General features: G+C 38.9%; 1 protein-coding gene across 5 annotated transcripts; it reads left to right on the forward strand.

Annotated features, from left to right (window-relative positions):
* The first annotated feature begins 179 nt into the window (after positions 1–179).
* On the forward strand, positions 180–18,833 carry tlk1b (tousled-like kinase 1b). 5 transcript variants are annotated; one of them, XM_056750496.1, is made up of 23 exons: positions 533–666; positions 5,641–5,782; positions 6,833–6,951; positions 7,160–7,231; positions 7,314–7,367; positions 7,688–7,763; positions 7,935–7,978; positions 8,136–8,225; positions 8,320–8,409; positions 8,662–8,760; positions 8,840–8,950; positions 9,038–9,174; positions 10,514–10,699; positions 11,746–11,812; positions 11,986–12,083; positions 12,253–12,334; positions 12,587–12,678; positions 14,939–15,028; positions 15,107–15,276; positions 15,428–15,563; positions 16,600–16,711; positions 16,798–16,905; positions 16,992–18,833. In XM_056750496.1, exons 3-23 carry the CDS (start codon positions 6,835–6,837, stop codon positions 17,157–17,159), a joined length of 2,199 nt encoding a protein of 732 aa, XP_056606474.1. In that variant the 5' UTR covers positions 533–666; positions 5,641–5,782; positions 6,833–6,834; the 3' UTR covers positions 17,160–18,833. The 5 variants fall into 5 exon arrangements, with proteins under 5 accessions (XP_056606469.1, XP_056606470.1, XP_056606472.1 ...); XM_056750491.1 differs by lacking the exon at positions 5,641–5,782 and having other exon boundaries at positions 180–666; XM_056750492.1 differs by lacking the exon at positions 5,641–5,782 and having other exon boundaries at positions 180–666; positions 8,323–8,409.
* Positions 18,834–19,245: the final 412 nt, after the last annotated feature.

The following is a 19,245-nucleotide window of genomic DNA, read 5'->3' on the forward strand; positions in this document are numbered from 1 at the left end:
CTCCCAAATACAACATCCTTCCAAAATAAGCATTATAAATTGCGTTTCACAGAAGATGTTTTTCTCGAGACACTTTGAGGACGAATCTAAACGCATTTCTATGATTCATGCTGATGTACATTTCATTTCATGACACAACGTGACACTTTCATCTCTTGCGGTCGAAGCATCAAACATGGCGTAAAGTTTTAAGCTGGTTTGTGTGTGTGCATGTGTGTCCGCTTTCTTGTCTTTGTCGTCTCATGGCATCCATGGCATTGGTGCATGAACCTCGCGATAGTGAAGTGTGTGTGTGTGTGTGTGTGTGTGTGTGTGACCGTGTGCACAGCCGATGCGTGACGCCAGTTGCAAAGGTTACATGCATGCAGACACACATCTACAGCGAAGATTCCTCGGTGCGCAGTGCGGAGCTCAAAATATGAGCTGTTGCATCGACGTGCACGATGCATTAAACGCACGCAGATCTTGTTTTATATCCATCTTTTGTGTGCGATGTGCTCGGATGTCGCTTCGCGGTGGAAAGTATCTTCATGAGTGTCCAAAGTAACAGCAACAGCACTGGAAGTTTGGACGGAGCGCCATCTTGCTCTCAGTTCGCGACTGGATCTCCGACCCCGGGCTCGGTTTCTCCGCTCAATATCTGCGCTCCGTCGAGACAGAAAGAAGGTAAACCGGGCGAACGTACGAATTCTGAGTGTGTACGTGCGGAATAAATCGAGATTGGCTCAGATTGAGGTGTTATTTGATATAAATCTGGGCTTTAATCGAAGCAGTCGTGTCGGAGGCCGCAGATCTCCCGTCTGGCTGATGTGTTTTTATAAACATGCATCGAGACCAAGAGGCGAGATGCTGTTTTTAGAGGAGTTGGAATATACATCAGTTACTTTTTTAAACGGTTGCATGGAAATTTTCACTCGAGGATGCCCGTGGTCACCAAATAGGGGGAGTCGGTCGTTGGCTGTGTTTCAAAATCTAGTGAGGTGTCTACCTAGACTAGACCGAGTTTTGCGCACTTTTGTGATGCCCACAACGCAGTCTGCGTGTAGGAAGGCAGTTCACTTGGTTGTGAGACAAAAGGACCCGCGAGATGATGAGCAGCGACTCGAAATGCTGTCTGGGTGGGCAGGACGCTGAATTGAGACACGGCTGAAAAACATGAGTTGGTGTTTTTGTTGTTGACAGTGTTTGTCACTCACAGTCAACACTTGAAAATGCTGCCTAGGTAGGCAGATTACTAGGTTCAAGGACGTAATGCCTGGTGTTCACTTGTCACACGTGCATGCATTATAGGTGCTGTATCTTCATGCAAAACAAGAGAAGAAGTTTGTAGTCTAGTTGAAGTTAAAAATGTGTGTTTTTGCAGTCACACGTGTCATTTTGTCCCTGGCTGGCATCATTTGAGATAAAGGGGGGTGGTAATGAAATGGAGACTTGTGACATTGGGTTTAATAAGCAGTTGACTATTTAATAAACACTTGATTTCAATGCAGTCTTTTTGTTTGGCAAAATGTACGTTTGTGATGTGTTCTCTTAGGAATCAATTATTTCCTGTGATACATGACACGTTATTTACGTTAACACGTGTATGCTCTGTCATATCATGTGTATTACTAATAAATTAACAACCTTGCAAGCTTTTAGCCGATATAAATCTCTTTATTATGATGCTGCATACCGATTAATCGGGACAAATCGTTTGCAGAATAAAAGTTTTTGTTTACATATGTTATGTTTGTGCACTGTGTATAATAGGGTGATGTGTTATCGATAATCGACTTAAAAGTCATTGCGATGTCCGATAATATCGGGTGTGTTTAACTTCATGCAACGTTGCGCAGTTGATGAATTTGCGGATACGGACCGGTAGGGAATTCGTGACAAACAAACACGCACGCGTGCACACACACTAAATGAATCCTACATGTTTCCTTTATGCTGGTAGGATAATCTGACAGGGTATTTACGCTGTCAATTTATTTTGTCAATGTGGTTTAGATTAAATAAAACTTTGCCCTGCGGTAGGAATATCTGACAGGGTAAGACAATTTGAACACCGGTACAGCCTCGCAAGCATGAAGTTTTGCTTTGCTGACGCAGCTCGTCTTTCTCTTGGTTTGTATCTGTGCAGCGACCGCAGAATTCAACTGACCCGACAAAACAGCGTTTCCAAAGTTCTGTCACTGTTACTGTTACTATGCCTGTGCATATGAACATTATCGTTCACGCTTAAGCCTACATCGCATGATAACGCGTATTTTCCATTATTATCAATTATCGTCTGGTATCTATCTGTTGTAATCGACATCGGAATATTTGCGAGACATCGGCGATATATGATCACATATCAGCCCTAGTGTATAATAATTATGTATATATAAATACGCACACATGCATGTATATATTCAAGAAACAAACGCATTTTTATATAATTTATATTAGGGCTGTGACGATATATCGTGCAATTCTTCTTATGCTCAGTTTCTCAATGAATTGCGGTTAAACGCCGCCACATCTGAAAGCCAGAGAAGAAGTACCATTTGCACACGTGAGCTGTGTCCCAATTCGGGGGCTGCGTGCTTCGAAGGCTGCATTTCAAAACCGATTGCATCACAGCAGCGCGACTTAAAGGTCGTAAGGCTGTGTTATTTCAAAGGTTGCTTCAAAGGGAGCCTCTAAATGCAGGCTTGTTTCTGTGGGCTGACAAGTCTACAAAGAATGGATCCTTAACAGCCTCTGCTATCCCGAGATTGATAGCATGCCCGTAACTGCTGCTTATTGTTAAATATAAATTCGAAATTTTGTAAAATGCGGACCCATTGGCAAAAAATAACAGACAAATGACTCCGTTTCACTTGCCACATGCGGTTCATGTCCTGCATCTTTTAACGCTGGGAATCTTCACTTTCAAACAAGTCCAGCATTATATCCACCATTTTATTTAGCATTCATCACCGAAATGCAGTGAGCTAACAAACACAGCTGAGCTGTGCCCTCTCTTACTTGCTCCAGCTGGTTGATGTGTGGGCATGCTCTTTCTTCTGGCTCTGGCAGGTTGACGTGTGGGCGTGCTTTTCTGAGAGAATTGTCCAATAAGGGACTAAGAAAAGTTGAGTGTCATTCATTGAGTGTATTTTGAGAAAGTTTGTAGAACAGTTCAAGTGTAAAAACGTGTCTCGATCTCGACACTTGTTTTATTCTTGTTTTGCTTTATTCAGTTGTTACTGAATATATAAAACCCCAAAGAAATGTCTGATCGTGGTCTGGTAATTGAGCCTGGTGTCCTTAAAGGGACAGTGTCAGTTCGCCCAAAAAGGAACATTTGTTGTTTATTTACTCAGGATTAGGTTCACTGCGGTGGTAAAGTGCCATAAAGGTGTTAGTGCCAGTCACTATGTCAAATATAAGTGTAATAAAATTAACAGTTGCGATAAGGATTGCTATTTCTAGCCTTACAGTTGTCGATGTCGATTTTCTTTTGCCGATTTTTAAAGATTTTACATTAACGCAGAAATTGTTGGCATACGTTTCCTTGGTGCGTTCTAGCGCGGGCCAGCACAGCAATACCCAGGTTATTCTGCAGGCTCTACAATGGATCTTGTTGAGAAATGAGCAGATACATAAAATCAAAACTGGTTATGACCAGCTTGCTTAATGTCGGAGCACATTTAGGATTTGCAGAAAGAGGCATCTATTCATTCGTGCAGCAGTACACGTCTTAATCTGGACAATATCAATGTTAGTCTCCCATCAACGAGTAGGAAAAAGTTATGTTTTTATGGCAGTCTGAACAGGAAAGCCAAGGTAGGTTTGTTTGTTTGTTTGTTTCAAATGGAATTGTGAAAGAGTACATAACATTAGATCATGAAAATGACATTTCATGCAGTGTTTAATGTCGGCGTGTTTAAAACTAAGGAGTCTGCCGAGTTGTAAATCCGAAGGTAAATGAATAACAAAGTAATTTGCTTGAATCACACAAACGAGTCTTCCCTAGTCAGATTTTCCAACCGCCGCAGATTTACGTCACTACATATAGTCCCCGCCTACTTTTTGCTAGGACTACCTCCGAAAACGTCACTCTTTTCCCCCAAACACTTCAGCTTGTGAGCCTCATTTGCTGTAGACCAATCACAGCAGACTAGACCATCTGACCAATCAAATAAGACTAAGCTAGCCGATAAGCAGAGGATTTAAAATATCCTGCCATTATTTTACATAATTAATATGTATTTGACTATATATGTTAACTACACTATTGTACAGCAAGTAAAGTGAGCATCTTTAGCTTAATCATCACCATTCCACGTTTTCACTTACAAAAATCTAGTATGGAGTAAAGATGTTTTATCATATTTAATTAAACACCTGACAAATGATCAATAACCTGTACTTTCTATTTATTTTCTTATTATTGGTTGATATTTGAAAAAGTTATAAAACCTGTTTTTGACACTATAACACTGATATTGGCTTATGTTTTTGTAATGTATTTTATCAGCATGATACTACAATCTAGTACCGTAATAAACACTTCATCAATTGCCGCCACATAAAAATGTACTACCGGCACAAGCCTACTCAGAAAATTCAAGGTGACGCTTTTCTTCAGTAGAACATTACGGAAACAATGTTGCGGAATACTTGGTGAATGGCGATTCATAAAAAGTGCAGGCGCTGTTACTTGGAGAGTCAAAAAGAAAGGTGCAGGAAGCACAAAAGTATGACTTCTGCTTCTGACAATATATTAAGGTTTTATGGAGTGAAGTGATAGGTTTTTGCAAAAATCAAACAATATTTATCAGATGATTTTGTGTATTTCATAGTGTCTGTCAAAGGGTCTTGAGCGTTTTCACAGAGATACTCTTATTTTAGGGAGATGGGAGGGTCTGTAATACTTTCAATTGGAGAACCCATCACGGCTAACAAAACCCATTGACATTCATTCAAAAAACTAACATCCTGGCTGTGTCTGAAACTGCCCCCTGTCTCCTATATAGTGCAGTAAATTTTGTGTTTCTGCCATTTTGTAATGTGAACAACTTCGATCCCTACATTCGTTCACACTCTTTTTACCCACAATAAACTCTGATTATGATTTTGTTCTCTTTATTAAAAGCGAATACAAAAACGTGACAAAAAATGTGAAAATTAGCTTCAAGCAATCCATGAACCCACACAGGTGTGAGATAACTGTAATGTCGAATGTCCGCGACAGTAGTGTCAGACGCAGGTATTACGCCAGTGTCGGAAATCGTTCACTCATTTTCATTCACTTTTTCCCCATATAGTGGACTCAAATGTCATACGCTACATAGGGAATAGTGAAGGAGTGAGCGAGGGAACGGTTTCAAACACAGCACTGGTCTCCTTTCCCGGCTCCGTTGAAGCCAGGGCCTTAGCCGTTACGCTTTTTTGGCTGAAGGTTGTAGGATTTACAATCTAGTGGCTTCGGTTTTCACAAGATTCTGTAGCGTAAGCTTCTCGTGTTGTGTATTTGCTGTTTGCAAACCAGTTTCTGTAGCATTACCACCACCTAGTGAATTGGAGTTTTTTGTAGCTGGGTTTCATGGCAGACATGGCTTTTGTAGCGTTTTATTAATTCCTGATATTTTGATTTATCATGTGTGTCCTTTGTCTGCTCAGCTTTGCTCTTCCTGCCCTGTTGACCTTCATGATTCTCCTCCTATCCACCATCTTGGGATCCTTTTGGCTTTGGGCTCTTTCTGGCACAAGCCTCATGATGATGGCAGTGGTGCGGGACTCATAACATTTGCTGTTGTTTAAAGTAAGGAAGCAGAAGTGAACTTGGACTGTTTTGTCTACTCACTGTAACTGTGATGGTCTTCGAAGGCCAGACGACGGTTTTAGACAGGTTTGGAAATGATGATTCATGCTGTTATTAACCGGTAGCTGTTATCCGCTGGAGAGACTATTACTCAGCTGAACAAACCGAACGCGTAGCTGTTGCATCCGTATGGGTTGTGGCTTCATATAATAGAAGTTAAATGGGAAGTGAGTGAAATTTCACTTGTCATTCATCAGTATTCTGACTTGAATTGGTTTGCTAAGATTGTTGCATTTTGGACCAAATGTAATCTTTAATGTTGCATGTACAGTTAAATGTGTTTTTATTATTTGTAAAAAAATCTATAAAATAGTAGACATTTTGTCAACCTGGGCTTTTAAAGACTAAAAATTGGGTTGGAGTTAAACTGTGAAAAGGAAATGTCTAATAGTACTTCCTGTTTCTGACCTCATCCTGCTGTACTTAGGGATGGAGTTTGAAAAAGATTTTTTAAAACCAAATGGAAAAATTAAAAATGGTTAAAGCCTGTAGTTAGTCAGACCTGAAATGATATTAAATTATAAATAAACATTACCTAATCAGACACAACAGAATATGAATACTCTTTAATTTACAACGATTGTATTGCTTTACTGCTTTGTAAAATCGATTAAAACTATTTAAGGAACATTGTTCTAGACCTGTTGTGTCACTTGAATAAAAATGTGTTTAGAAAAACTGTTTTATTACATAACAAGCATTCAGAAGGTCATGTGATCTCAATAATGGCAGCCACCCGTCTTCTGTGAGGTATACTATTGTCAATATGAAAAAGGGGGGAAGACAAACTCTGAGAAAAAAATACGATATAAAAATATTAATAGTGCCCTCTTTAAAGCAGTAATGCGAGTAGATACTTTTAGCTCTCTGCGGTGGTATAAAGTGTAATAGCATAAGATTCCTGGGTGATGACATCATCATGACCACACCCCTGCTGAAGCCGTGTGTGATGCGTGTTGAGATTGAAGTGTGTTTGTGTGTGTGGTGCAGGTATGGATGAACTGCATTCTCTGGATCCGAGGCGGCAGGAGCTCTTGGAAGCACGTTTCATCGGCGCTGTTAGTGGGAACACTGGAGGCAGCCAAGGGAGCACGAGTGGTGGAGCTAAAGTAATGCACAAACATACACGTCTATGTTCTTTCTTTGTATGTACATAAGAGCTGGGTGATACTGTAGTGAGTCAAACGTTTTGACACTGAAGTTTATATCTGAAAACGTGTTAAAATGGTTACGATCATTAGCTGGAGTATTGCAAAAATATCATAAACATTGGCTATACCGCCCAGCCTTATCTGCTGATCTGATTTTTCTTTGTAGGGCTTGAACCATAATGAATGTTCCAGTCACAGTTTTGGCAGCCTGGGGTCGTCCAGTGACAAGGAGTCAGAGGTGAATATGACATATTGCAAGTTACGCTGTGTGTGTCCATTTCAGATGCCGATGTGTTTAAAATATGAAGTTCTTTTTTCAGAGCTCGGATATGAAGAAAGGAGGATCTCCTGCATATTCTGTAAGATGGCCGTGTGTATGTGTCTTATCAAAGAAGAGTTGAAAGGAATGTTGAATAAAAATTCAGTCTATATTCAGTCACACTGATGCCAATGTGTTTTTTTTCTGTGAATCTTATATATGTAGTGTTTATTTCTATTTATTAAAATATACCTGGCTCTGATTTCCGGGAAAAAGGAAAAGTGTTATCAAAAAAGTCAAGTGTGATGGGTTTCATTTGACCGGCTATTAACTGAATTCAACTTTAATTGGAATTGCAAGATTAAAATAGATTATATTGATCTTATACACACACATATTGATTAAGATATGACTGCTTTGTCCTTTTATCTAAAGACTCCAGAGAAGAAGCACTCCGAGTCATCCAGAGGACGAAAGAGGAAGGTTGATAACCAATCAGAGAGCAGTCAAGGTAACGCTTACTTCCTGTGCATTGGCATCAAGGACTTACACCAATAGTTGATGGAAAGACTTGGTAAAAATTGAAGTTTGTCTTGCTCTTTAGCTTCAGTATTTAATGTTGAGGATGAAAGTGATGTGTGAGAAATGTGATTTTACACACTGAATTTTTTTTTTTTTTCAGGCAAGTCTTCCGGCCGAGGGCCCAAGATCAGCGATTATTTTGATGTGAGTAAAATTTAAAGCGGATGAGTTGTCCTTTAGTCCCCTCTGTCAGATGTCAGGAAGCCTGCTATCAAAATCATGTTGTGATGACATCACTTCCTGTTAGTATGTTTCTGGAGAAAAACACGCATTCAAAAGAACATCATATCTCTTCCTGTAGTTCCAGGGAGGAAACGGATCTAGTCCCGTCAGGGGTCTCCCTCCGATCCTGCGCTCACCGCAGAACTCTCATTCTGCACCTGGGGCAATTGTAAGGGCTCGTGTTTGATATTCGGGGAGGGTATTGATAATGTTTTTAAACCATTCTCACTATTGAGTTCCTCATGATGGTGTTTATCACTCAGCAGGTGAGACAGAACAGCTCTTCACCCACCAGCCTGTGTTTCACAGACCACACTATGAATCCAAAACACCTGAGCAGCAAAAGTGTGCAGGTAACGCTTGCTTTCAAACATGTGCATGACACTGTAAAAACATACATGTGATGCACATTCAGACGCTGGTAAACGTGCACTGCAGACATTGACACTTAACGGTACCCTGCATGGATTATTAAAAATGTAAAAACAGGAGCTCCTTGTTAAGATGATTGTCTTATATATTGTGTTATATCACATGAATTGAGATGTTAGTGTTGTTCCCTCTTCAATTTTCTCCCTTTATTTGGTCATCTCTTGCCGGTCTAGTCCCAGACGGATCTGACACTGTTGAAACTGGCTGCACTTGAGAGCAATAAGAATCTCGACCTTGAGAAGAAAGAAGGAAGGATAGATGATCTGCTCAGGGTGAGTGCCAAAGAACTCTTATCCTTTTGTATGTGAATTGTGCAGGAGTCATGAAGTGGTTTGCGTTGTCTCTACGCAGGCAAACTGCGACCTCCGTAGACAGATAGATGAGCAGCAGAAGCTGTTGGAACGTTTCAAGGAGCGTCTGAACAAATGCACTACAATGAGTAAAAAGCTGCTCATCGAGAAGGTAAGACGTGTTCGGTGCGCTCTCGGATGCTTGCTTCTCATTGGCTAGGAGATGTCATGTGTCTGGGGTCTCTTCTCGTCTTCTTAGAGCACGCAAGAGAAGCAGTCGTGCCGTAAGAAGAGCATGCAGGACCGCTTGCGTTTGGGACACTTCACGACAGTTCGACACGGAGCATCTTACTCTGAACAGTGGACGGACGGATACGCTTTTCAGAACCTGGTCAAGTACGTTGTCACAATCGCGTTATGTTTGCTATTTTTTGGTGCCGGTGGTTCACAAACTACACAGTTCATGTATGTCAGGTCTGGTATTTTCATGTGTAGATCTGTTGTATTGTTTTAAATTGTCAGATATCCCACATGACAAAAATAGTATACTCTACTATTTACTAATGTTATGATAATATAATATAGTAGTAAATATCATAATAGAAATATGATAACAGAAGAAGACGTTTACTATATTTTGTTATATTATGAAAATTATCAAATTTTGTTTATATATTCTGTAGTATGTACTGCTATTGAAATGTTTTAGTAAATACTGATAAGTGTACTTAATATCTATTATGGTAGGGTTCAATTTCAGCATGGTATTTAGGAATGTGATTGGGACATTCTCAAGAAAACACTGAAACATCATGTCAGTAAAGATTTTAATTATAAAACATAAATTCAGTAACACAAAAAAGTGATTATAATAAACGCAATTGTTTTTTTTACTTTGCACAATGCATATTTCTAACATAGGAATGAATCATTTATGTATTTTCTTGCTTCCCATTACCGTAACACATCCTGATTAGTGCATTATACGTTGTTATTAAACAGAGTAAAATTAAAAAAACATTTAGAAGTTCTACTAGATGTTTTAAAATAACCCAAAAATGACAACAAATAATTGATTGATATCCTCTGTAAAAAATTCCAAAAAATGTTTGCACGCACGCACGCACACACACACACACACACACACATACAAGATATTGAAATTAAGATTGATTTAATTTGAAGAAACACATCTGCCAGTACCTTTCAAATGGCCTACAGGTTAATAAATTCATTACGTTCATTACATTCATTACGATTAATAAAACTTGCTTGGGCATCATAGAAAATGCTGTCACGATTCAGAAATTTGGCTGATTAATTGCCTGTTGTAAGGCTTTTACAATAAAACTATTAATGACAATTAATTTATTCAGTGAAGAAAATATATACTTTAGAAAAGTGAAAAGTTTGTAAAACTTTTTTTACTGTAGAGTGACCTTAACAAGACTTGAGTCTTAAGCACTGAAATTTGAGGGTCTTGCTATGTAGATGCAGCAAGTCAGGAAGATAAACAAATCGACAATAACAAAAAAATACAAGGCTAATACAACTCAAATTGGGCAGAAATGTCATCTGAATGCAACAGTGAGTGCAGATCAAGGACAGTGGATGTAAAATGCAGCAGATACTGTTTTCAAAGGATTAACAATAATTGTGTTTATCTGTAATAATTGCGATGAGACAATTATTTAATAATTGTGACAACCCTAATCACGGCTTCGAATTTGAACAGGCAGCAGGAGTGGATTAACCAGCAGAGGGAAGAGATCGAGAGGCAGAGGAAACTTCTGGCCAAGCGTAAACCACCCAGTACGCCCTACACCCAGAGCCCAACGCCCAATGAGTCCAAACAGAGAAAGACCAAAGCTGTCAATGGGGCGGACAACGACCCCTTCCTCAAACCCACCCTGCCCACGCTGTGAGAAACTTGCACTTGCATCTAAACACACACACGCGTTCTGTTTTTACATACCTTGGCGGTCATTTTGGCACGATGTTAACATTCTATGCTTTAGTTTGCTTTTAAATTGGAGCATAGTAAGATTTTCTATGAGAAATCTCTGAAAAATCTAACAGCAAAAAAAGAGTTGAAAGATAAATTTCAAGACAATTTCAGACTTCTAGTTGTCTGAGGTAAGCTTTGTTCCGGTTATGATGCATAATCTTTGGGTCTTTTGTGAGGGCGGTGATCATTTTGTGCAGTTCCAGCTTACGTAAGAGAAAATGCACAGTCATTATCAGAAATAGACACAGGCAAAGTGTGATCAGGAGCCTGACACAGAGCGGAGAAGTCTTGTATTACCCTGAACGGATTTGTTTTCTGATTATGACCCCGCTGACTGTACATTATGTGTCCTGCATTAAAGGAGTAGTTCACTTTGAAATGAAAATTTCATAATAATTCGCATGTCGAACAAGTCATCCGTGTGATTTTCTTTCGAAAACGAATTGAGGCTTTTGAGGAAAGCTTTCCAGGGTTCTTCTCCACATAATGCACTTAAACGGGGGACTGTTTGTTAAGGTCCCCATTAGTCATTTTCCAAAACAATGAAAGAATTGTATACTTTTTAAACATAAATATATGGCTTGGACTGTGCCTTATGAATAATCATGACATTTTCATTTTAAAGTGAACTACTCCTTTAACTAAATACAAATCAACAAATCATAAACTAGTATTCTAGAAGGGGATGTAATAAAGTTATTTCAAGTATTTATTCTATTGCCTATTTGAATTACGTTTCAGTTCACCTGTTTTTTTTAATTGTAATGAGTGTAATGCTAATACACGTTAGTAGATGGACGTGTCTAGCTGTCGCCTTCCCTAGTACACATTTTAAACCTGAACGTTACGTTCAGCACGTCAGGGTAAAAATAGTGAAACATTTTAAAATGCGTCTTGAAGTTCCTAGTTCAGATGAACCACAGACTGTTGAATGTAATTCTTCTGTATGGCTTGTGCAGGTTGACTGTGGCAGAATATCATGAGCAGGAGGAAATTTTCAAACTGAGATTAGGTCATCTAAAAAAGGTCAGTCCCTTTTAACACACACACACATATATTTCATGACGCTATAAAATACTCTCTTTGTCCATTTATTGTTTGGGAGATCTGAAATGTTCTGCATTATTTGTTTAGCATATGAGTATGTTGATGTGTGCTGAAGTCCATGTGTGTTTGTTTGCGTGCGTTTGTGTGTTCAGGAGGAGGCGGAGATCCAGGCGGAGCTGGAGAGGTTGGAGCGTGTGAGGAATCTTCACATTCGAGAACTAAAAAGAATCAACAATGAGGACAGTTCTCAGTAAGTCCCACCCTCTTCTTGTAATTGTACAGCAACACACAATAAACCGCAATATAAATGCCTCATTCATTCATTCAGTTGACATGACCACACGCCAATAACTGAGTCTGATAATATAGGCACATGAGTTGTGACTATTTCTGATGTGTTGATGTTTGTGTGTTTGTAGGTTCAAAGACCATCCAACTCTTAATGAAAGATATCTTCTCTTACACCTGCTGGGCAGAGGAGGTTTCAGTGAAGTTTATAAGGTATTTGTTATTGTATATTATTTATTCTAATATACTTTTATGAACAGTTACATTTATCACAGGGGTGTCTGATGATGCTCGTTTATGCACGTTAAGTCGACACCAAATATGAATAACATCCCCTCAGGTTTTGAAGTCGTGTTCCAGAGAACACACAAGCTAATAAACTATATATCTGCAATGCACCTTGAGTCACTTTGGATAAAAGCATCTTCAAAAGAATGTCATTAATGGTTGCGCTTGTGTCTTTAGGCGTTTGACCTGTTTGAGCAGCGATACACTGCTGTGAAAATCCACCAGCTTAATAAGAACTGGAGAGAAGAGAAGAAAGAAAATTATCACAAGTATGTCAGTCACTCACCTTTCTCTCATTCTCTCCCTCTCTTTAGACACTGACTACATTTACATGCACATTAGTAATCTAATTATTTGGTGACTAAATCATTTGTTTACATGATTTGCTTTAAGAATATACATTTCATGTTAACGTTTTACTTGTAATGTATAAAACTAGCCATTGCATTTTGTAATGGAACTGGATGCAGACTGACAGTTGAAGGGGAGGAGTTAACAGTTGCCTCGCCCAAGCCGTCTAATTTACTTCATTTGAGATGGATAGTCATTACAGGAAGAAAGTGGATTTTCAGATTTTAAAGGGCCGCAAATCCAGGTGTTTTCTGCAATGTTAAAATAGTCAGTGGTATCCACAGAATGTCTCATAATCAGCTCAAAATACACCACATATCATTCATTGCAATATGTTGAACATGGCCATTTGTGGCTGAAATGGAAAACGTGCCGTTTTTGTGTGTGTCTCTTTAAATGCAAATGAGCTTCTGCTCCCCTCCCCATATGCAAAATATGACTTGGAGTGCTTACACGTGTGCTTTGGATGACAAAAAAAAGAAAAATGGCGGAAAACGCAATAACGTCTGTACATCAATCCAACCAATACCATACACTAACTGCAATAAAAATCACTTTAATGCCTTGTTCATAAATACGAATTAAATGGAGAAGACAAAAACATAGATGGAACAACATATGCTGTTTGATATGTTGGCCATTATTGATTAATCATCTGCAGCATATTACTAACAGACATACACATGGTCTAAAGATCTATACAAATCTTACAAATGCGAACTCTGTTTCTGTCCTCTATAAGTATTGTCGCACTTAGGACATTCAAGAAAACACTGAACTCACCGAGAAAGACACTGCTTTAACTTTATTTCTTTGTAATGAATAAGCTTTAAAGAAATGACATCGGTCACAAGTCTTCTGAACCGATGGACGCGATGCGTTTTACCACTAAAGTTACGTCATAACACCTGTCTTTGGACAAATGTAAAGTTTCAGTCTTTTAAAAGCGATGTGTTATACTTCTTCCGGAGATGAAGCTTGATCACGAACAGCTGGAACTGATCCACTATTGAGAACCTTTTTTTTGGGGGGCGAAACCCATGCTATACTGACAGACCACTGGGTCCCGGAGCTTAGATTTTTCAACCTTTACAGCTACCGGGAGCTCTGACTCGCGGTCAGTGTGATTCAAATGCCCCTGCGGAGACATTTCCAACGACTCCTGGCAAGTCTCTCTTATTCTTTCCGGACCAGAAATACGGAATGGTGAAGGTTTGTCGATCCGAAAAAAGTAAATTCTTCTCGAACGCCAAGTCATCATCGGGCTCGTAGGAAAGTTCTTCTCCCGGCTTCTTTTATGTTCCATTTTTACATCCAACAACAGCACACATTTGTTGTTTCTTAGATATTTTTGTCGCTGGCTAGTGGCTACATCTGCTCTTGCCTAAAAATGGCTGACAGCGTGCGTGTCTCTGGCTGAAGGTGGACCGAAGTCCTTATTAGTAGGAGTCTGTGAGCGGTCATGGGCAGGCGTAAATCAATGTGACATCAGATTGTAAGGGGATCCCCAACAGCCTGTTTTGTGTCACTGTTGTGGTTTAAAGGAGATCACAAAAAGAAGAATAGATGGATCTTTATAATTACAAGGTGTTTCTGCAAACAGATAAACATTTAAAAGTGGATTTTCCGAAATTTAACGAAAAATTATGAGGGCACACGAATTAAAAAAGAGAATGACCCACATTGATAAACTATTTACAATAAATGCTGCAATATTTCATGAAAAAATAGGCATTTTACTTTTTAATTTCACTAGGAATAACATTATTAACAATATCCTCGTTTGCAATTTGGAAAACAAGCTTTGAGGCCTCGCTCTTTTGTTTACCGTCAAACGGTTGACCACCGCCGTGTGTATCCTAGCGCAAAGTGCCGCGAAAAAAATGAGATTAAGATGTGTACATGTCCATACTGCACTTTGATAATGTGACAAAATAGGAATACTCCACACATCTTTATTGAATTTGTGTTTTCTACTATTATCACTTTAGATGGATTAAGGTTAGCAAAAAGCTCTGTTAAAATGGTACATGGCTTTATCGTGTTAATATTGGAATATTGTTGTCCATGTAAAGGTTGTCACTCACTCTTTCTGTCCCTCTTGCTCTCTTGCCATTTTTGCTGATTCATCTATATCAATCCGTCATACTTTTTTACTGACTCACTCTTGTCTTGCAGGCATGCCTGTAGAGAATACAGAATCCACAAACAGCTCGACCATCCCAGAATAGTCAAACTCTACGATTACTTTTCCCTGGATACTGACACGTAAGTTTCCAGGGCGACACGCTTCAATCTGATGAGTCATGTTTCACAGGTGTGTACAAAGGTTTTTTGACGTTGTAGATTCTGCACTGTTCTGGAGTTCTGTGAGGGGAACGATCTGGATTTCTATCTGAAGCAGCACAAGCTGATGTCTGAGAAAGAGGCTCGGTCCATCGTCATGCAGATCGTCAACGCTCTCCGATACCTTAATGAGATCAAACCTCCCATCATTCATTACGACCTGAAACCAGGTGAGCGCCGAGGCAGACTAACTCAAATCTACATGCGTAACATTTAATGTAAACGACAACGTTGCTTTTGTTTGGGAATGTGATGTCAAAGGTTCCTCTGAGTATTTATATGAGGCTTAGCAAGATGTTGTATTGTGTTTGTGTAACTTAGGAAACATCCTGTTGGTGGATGGAACGGCATGCGGCGAGATAAAAATCACAGACTTCGGTCTGTCTAAAATCATGGATGACGATAGTTACGGAGTGGATGGGATGGATCTGACCTCGCAGGGAGCCGGAACGTACTGGTCAGTTTTTCCAGCTGAAATCAAGATTTTTTTTTTGAACAAATTTTGATAGTTAAAACAATTTACGCACATTCACACCACAAACAAAACCATAGGGGTACCTACATGTATATAAAAGACTATCCACACTGCAACCACACCAGTGGACCTTTAATCAAAATATTTTGTTGCAGAAATATGCCTCATGGCTATGTCAAACTTTTTGAATCTTTCCAAGATATCGTGTAGCATGTAGTTGTGAGGGATTTAGTAAGCAAAAATTATTTTTTTACATTTAAAAATGCCAACACCCCAGTCTGCTTATGTTATTAGATAACACAGTGTAACAAATTGTTGTTTCGCCCAACCTTTGTAATGGTCAATTCTGTGGTGCTAGTTATTGTGGTTATATTTATTTTCTTGTAGCATCAATGTTTTAGTATATGTTGAGCTTATATCATTAATTACGATATATCTGTTTATTGCAAATAAAAAACTGTAAAAATTACACATATATTTAAAAAATATTTTCCAATTGTCACTGTCAGAAAATTCTAGAAATTTCTGTAGCAAAGGGAAGGTGAAATGAAGCGATGATGGGTGACTACGTCTGGAACTTGGTTCGTGAGGACAGTATTAGTCATAAAAGACAAAAAACTATCAAATATACACTTCTGAAGTTTTGAACAACTCATTTTTAGTATCTGTTATGTAAAACTGTTATTTTGAGCTCAGTTTTAAGCCAGTACCTTGGTATTTATGCATAAGAGTTATTACACCGAAATGTATAAATGAGTGAAAATATTTTTTTGTTTTTTGTTAGTTATGTAGATAGAAACATCAATTTTGGCATTCAACGTGCTAAACTTCATAAAGAAATGGTAAAAATTAAAGCGAAACAACTTTAAAAAATGTGTTACATTGTGTCATTTGATAAAGGGATAAATTTAAATGCCATAAATTTGAGAAGATTATATATGACAACATAACACATTAACGGTGGCAGTTCTAATAGAATTCATCTTATCTAATAAAGATTTTTTTTAAAATATTTCAGGTATTTGCCACCAGAGTGCTTTGTAGTTGGTAAAGAACCTCCAAAGATCTCGAACAAAGTAGACGTGTGGTCCGTTGGGGTCATCTTCTTCCAGTGCCTGTATGGACGCAAGGTGAGGCGCTTTAAACCATCGCTGCACATGACATAAAGACACATTTGAAAATGATGTCCTGTTAAATCTGATCTGATGTTTCGTAGCCGTTTGGTCATAATCAATCCCAGCAAGACATACTTCAGGAGAACACCATCCTCAAAGCCACTGAGGTGCAGTTTCCTGCCAAACCCGTATCTAGCAATGAAGCTAAGGTCGGTTTGTATCAAAGTGAAAGTTAAGGGTGGAAATGTTTATGAGGAAATATTTGTTGTCTAAGTTCCGTCTTTGTCCTCCGCAGGCGTTTATCCGCCGCTGTTTGGCTTACAGGAAGGAAGATCGCTTTGACGTTCACCAACTGGGCAGCGACTCGTACCTTCTGCCGCACATGAGGCGATCCAATTCGTCAGGAAACCTGCAGGCCATGCCGGCCAGCCCTGCTGCTTCTTCAGGAATCATCTCCTACTGATCTCGTCGGCTGATCGATTATGATTGACGGTTACGAATGCGATTTCCCTCCCTTCGCCCACCTGCGCGTGGACAGGAAGGGGGAGGGACTAAGTGTCAGCTCACGTGACACGCCCACACCGGCCACAGTGACTGCCGTTGTTATTGGGGCAGGAATGGCCGATGTCATTTCCTGTGTGGATCCAAATGTCAGTCAGAGATAGAACCATTTGGAAATGGATTTTTTTACCCAGGGCGGTTTGTGAAGTGGGGTAGATTTGGGAGTGTTCCTCTAGAGGGGATTGACTTTAACATTTTAGTTTCTTGTTGATATCCTCCCCAAGCCACGCCTCTGTTGGGGTGCTTTGTTTTGTGTAAGTGTGAAATTTAGAGACGATTAATTGTAGTGTGATTGACAATAGAATGAGTTGTAATGTGACACAACAGTGTCTGTAAGAGAATATGTGCGTGTGTGTTTTGAACGGATATTTTACAACATTATCCATGTGTGCGTTGGTCACAGAACAAAGGGTTTGTTACAGAAATTCGGTCTATTTTGGTTCACAGTAACTTAACATGAATGACGTCAGTGTGTATGCAGAATACAAATGTGGGCGTGTCAGATTTATCCTGAAATATAAATTATTTTTTGAGGACATTAAATTAGGGCTGTTTTTTTGGACTTTTAAGATTTGTTTCTCAGAGTTATACACATGGAGTCACCAAATGTTCCATTACTGTGCTGCAAAAATCTGACTTGTATTTTGCACTACGATAATGAGAACTCTATGGGAAATCTGCTTAATTGTATTGAAATTATTAAAGAAAAAATCCCTTTGGTCTTAAAACAGGCTTTTCTTTGTCTTTAGGACCCAGACAGATGGGACCGAGCTGTTTAAATGTATGTTGAGATGCAGTTTTGGTAAATCTAGCATGAGAGGGCATTTCATTTGTATTCCTCTCATTAAAAGGATATTTCGCCCTAAAAATGAAAATTCTGCCCTTTGTGCACCCTCAACCTCTATATGACTCTACTTCTGTGGACCAAAAAAGAAGATATTTTGAGAAATGTCTCTGTGGTTTGTCTCTATACAACGGGGTCCACTTAAAAGTTGTATAGGTTTGGAATGACATGTAATTTTCATTTCTGGGTAAACTATCGCTTGAATCTATTGTCTGAATCAACATCACTGTGGTAAGATGATGCTGTTAGACAGCTAGCCTCATTTTCTTGTGGTTTCATTCAGATTAAAAATCAGACCAAATAAGAATTCAATTTCACAGGAAACCACAGCATAGGAAAATTTGTCTAAGTTGTGAAACTGAGGATATGTTGTGTGTGTGTGTGTGTGTCTGCTGTAAGCCGTGATTCATGGAACAGACGGAAGGTGGGCCGGATCCCGCCCATGATAATTTAACCCCTTTATGCCCAGACCATGTGCTGTCACGTTGCTTAGCAACCCTCGCTGATCCCGGAACTTAAGTCAGGTCAGCCGTTCTGAACGCTGCTGACCTGACTGTGATCTAACTATCAAAGCTTCCAGACTCGCTTTTCAGGGGAAGAATCTCCGCTTTCATTGTTTTTTGTCCAAATAAATCCCAGAAGCAGTTATCAGCTCAACATTATGGTGATTTGTCTCTAAAATGCTGCTGCGATTGTAGAGAATGTAGCCAAAAGAGAAATAAACATTTTGAAAAAAAAATCCAATGTTTTTTTGGTGTGTTTATGAAGACTTCACATTGCATCATTAGATTATCGACAAACTCTGCAACTTTCACAGTATATGATTATTAGATAGGGTTTATAAAAATCATGTCTTACTGATTTTAATGTTTAATAGCTGCGTGCAACTTAAAAATATTTTCCCAAATTTTAGTTTGAAATAAATAAATCTTGATGTGGCATGCTTTTTATGAAAAGACATTGACTTTCATATACATATATTAGTACATAAACATATTTTAACAGGCACTTTTAAAATAGTAATGTAGTTAATGTGCAGTATTTTTGTTAATTATATTATTCTATTGAATTGAAATAAAATTTTAAAATGATCAGCATTGGATAACATGGCTAATTATGCTATGTAAATTTACACACATTCTAA

Source organism: Triplophysa dalaica, chromosome 6 (assembly GCF_015846415.1).
Source record: "Triplophysa dalaica isolate WHDGS20190420 chromosome 6, ASM1584641v1, whole genome shotgun sequence".
NCBI classification, from domain to species: Eukaryota; Metazoa; Chordata; class Actinopteri; order Cypriniformes; family Nemacheilidae; genus Triplophysa; species Triplophysa dalaica.

Coding starts and splice junctions, on each gene's coding strand:
- tlk1b (XM_056750491.1), top strand. CDS start 531: ATGAGTGTCCAAAGTAACAGCAACAGCACTGGAAGTTTGGACGGAGCG. Junction 7,979..8,135: donor AGATCAGCGATTATTTTGAT/GTGAGTAAAATT, acceptor CTCTTCCTGTAG/TTCCAGGGAGGAAACGGATC. Junction 8,226..8,319: donor ATTCTGCACCTGGGGCAATT/GTAAGGGCTCGT, acceptor TTTATCACTCAG/CAGGTGAGACAGAACAGCTC.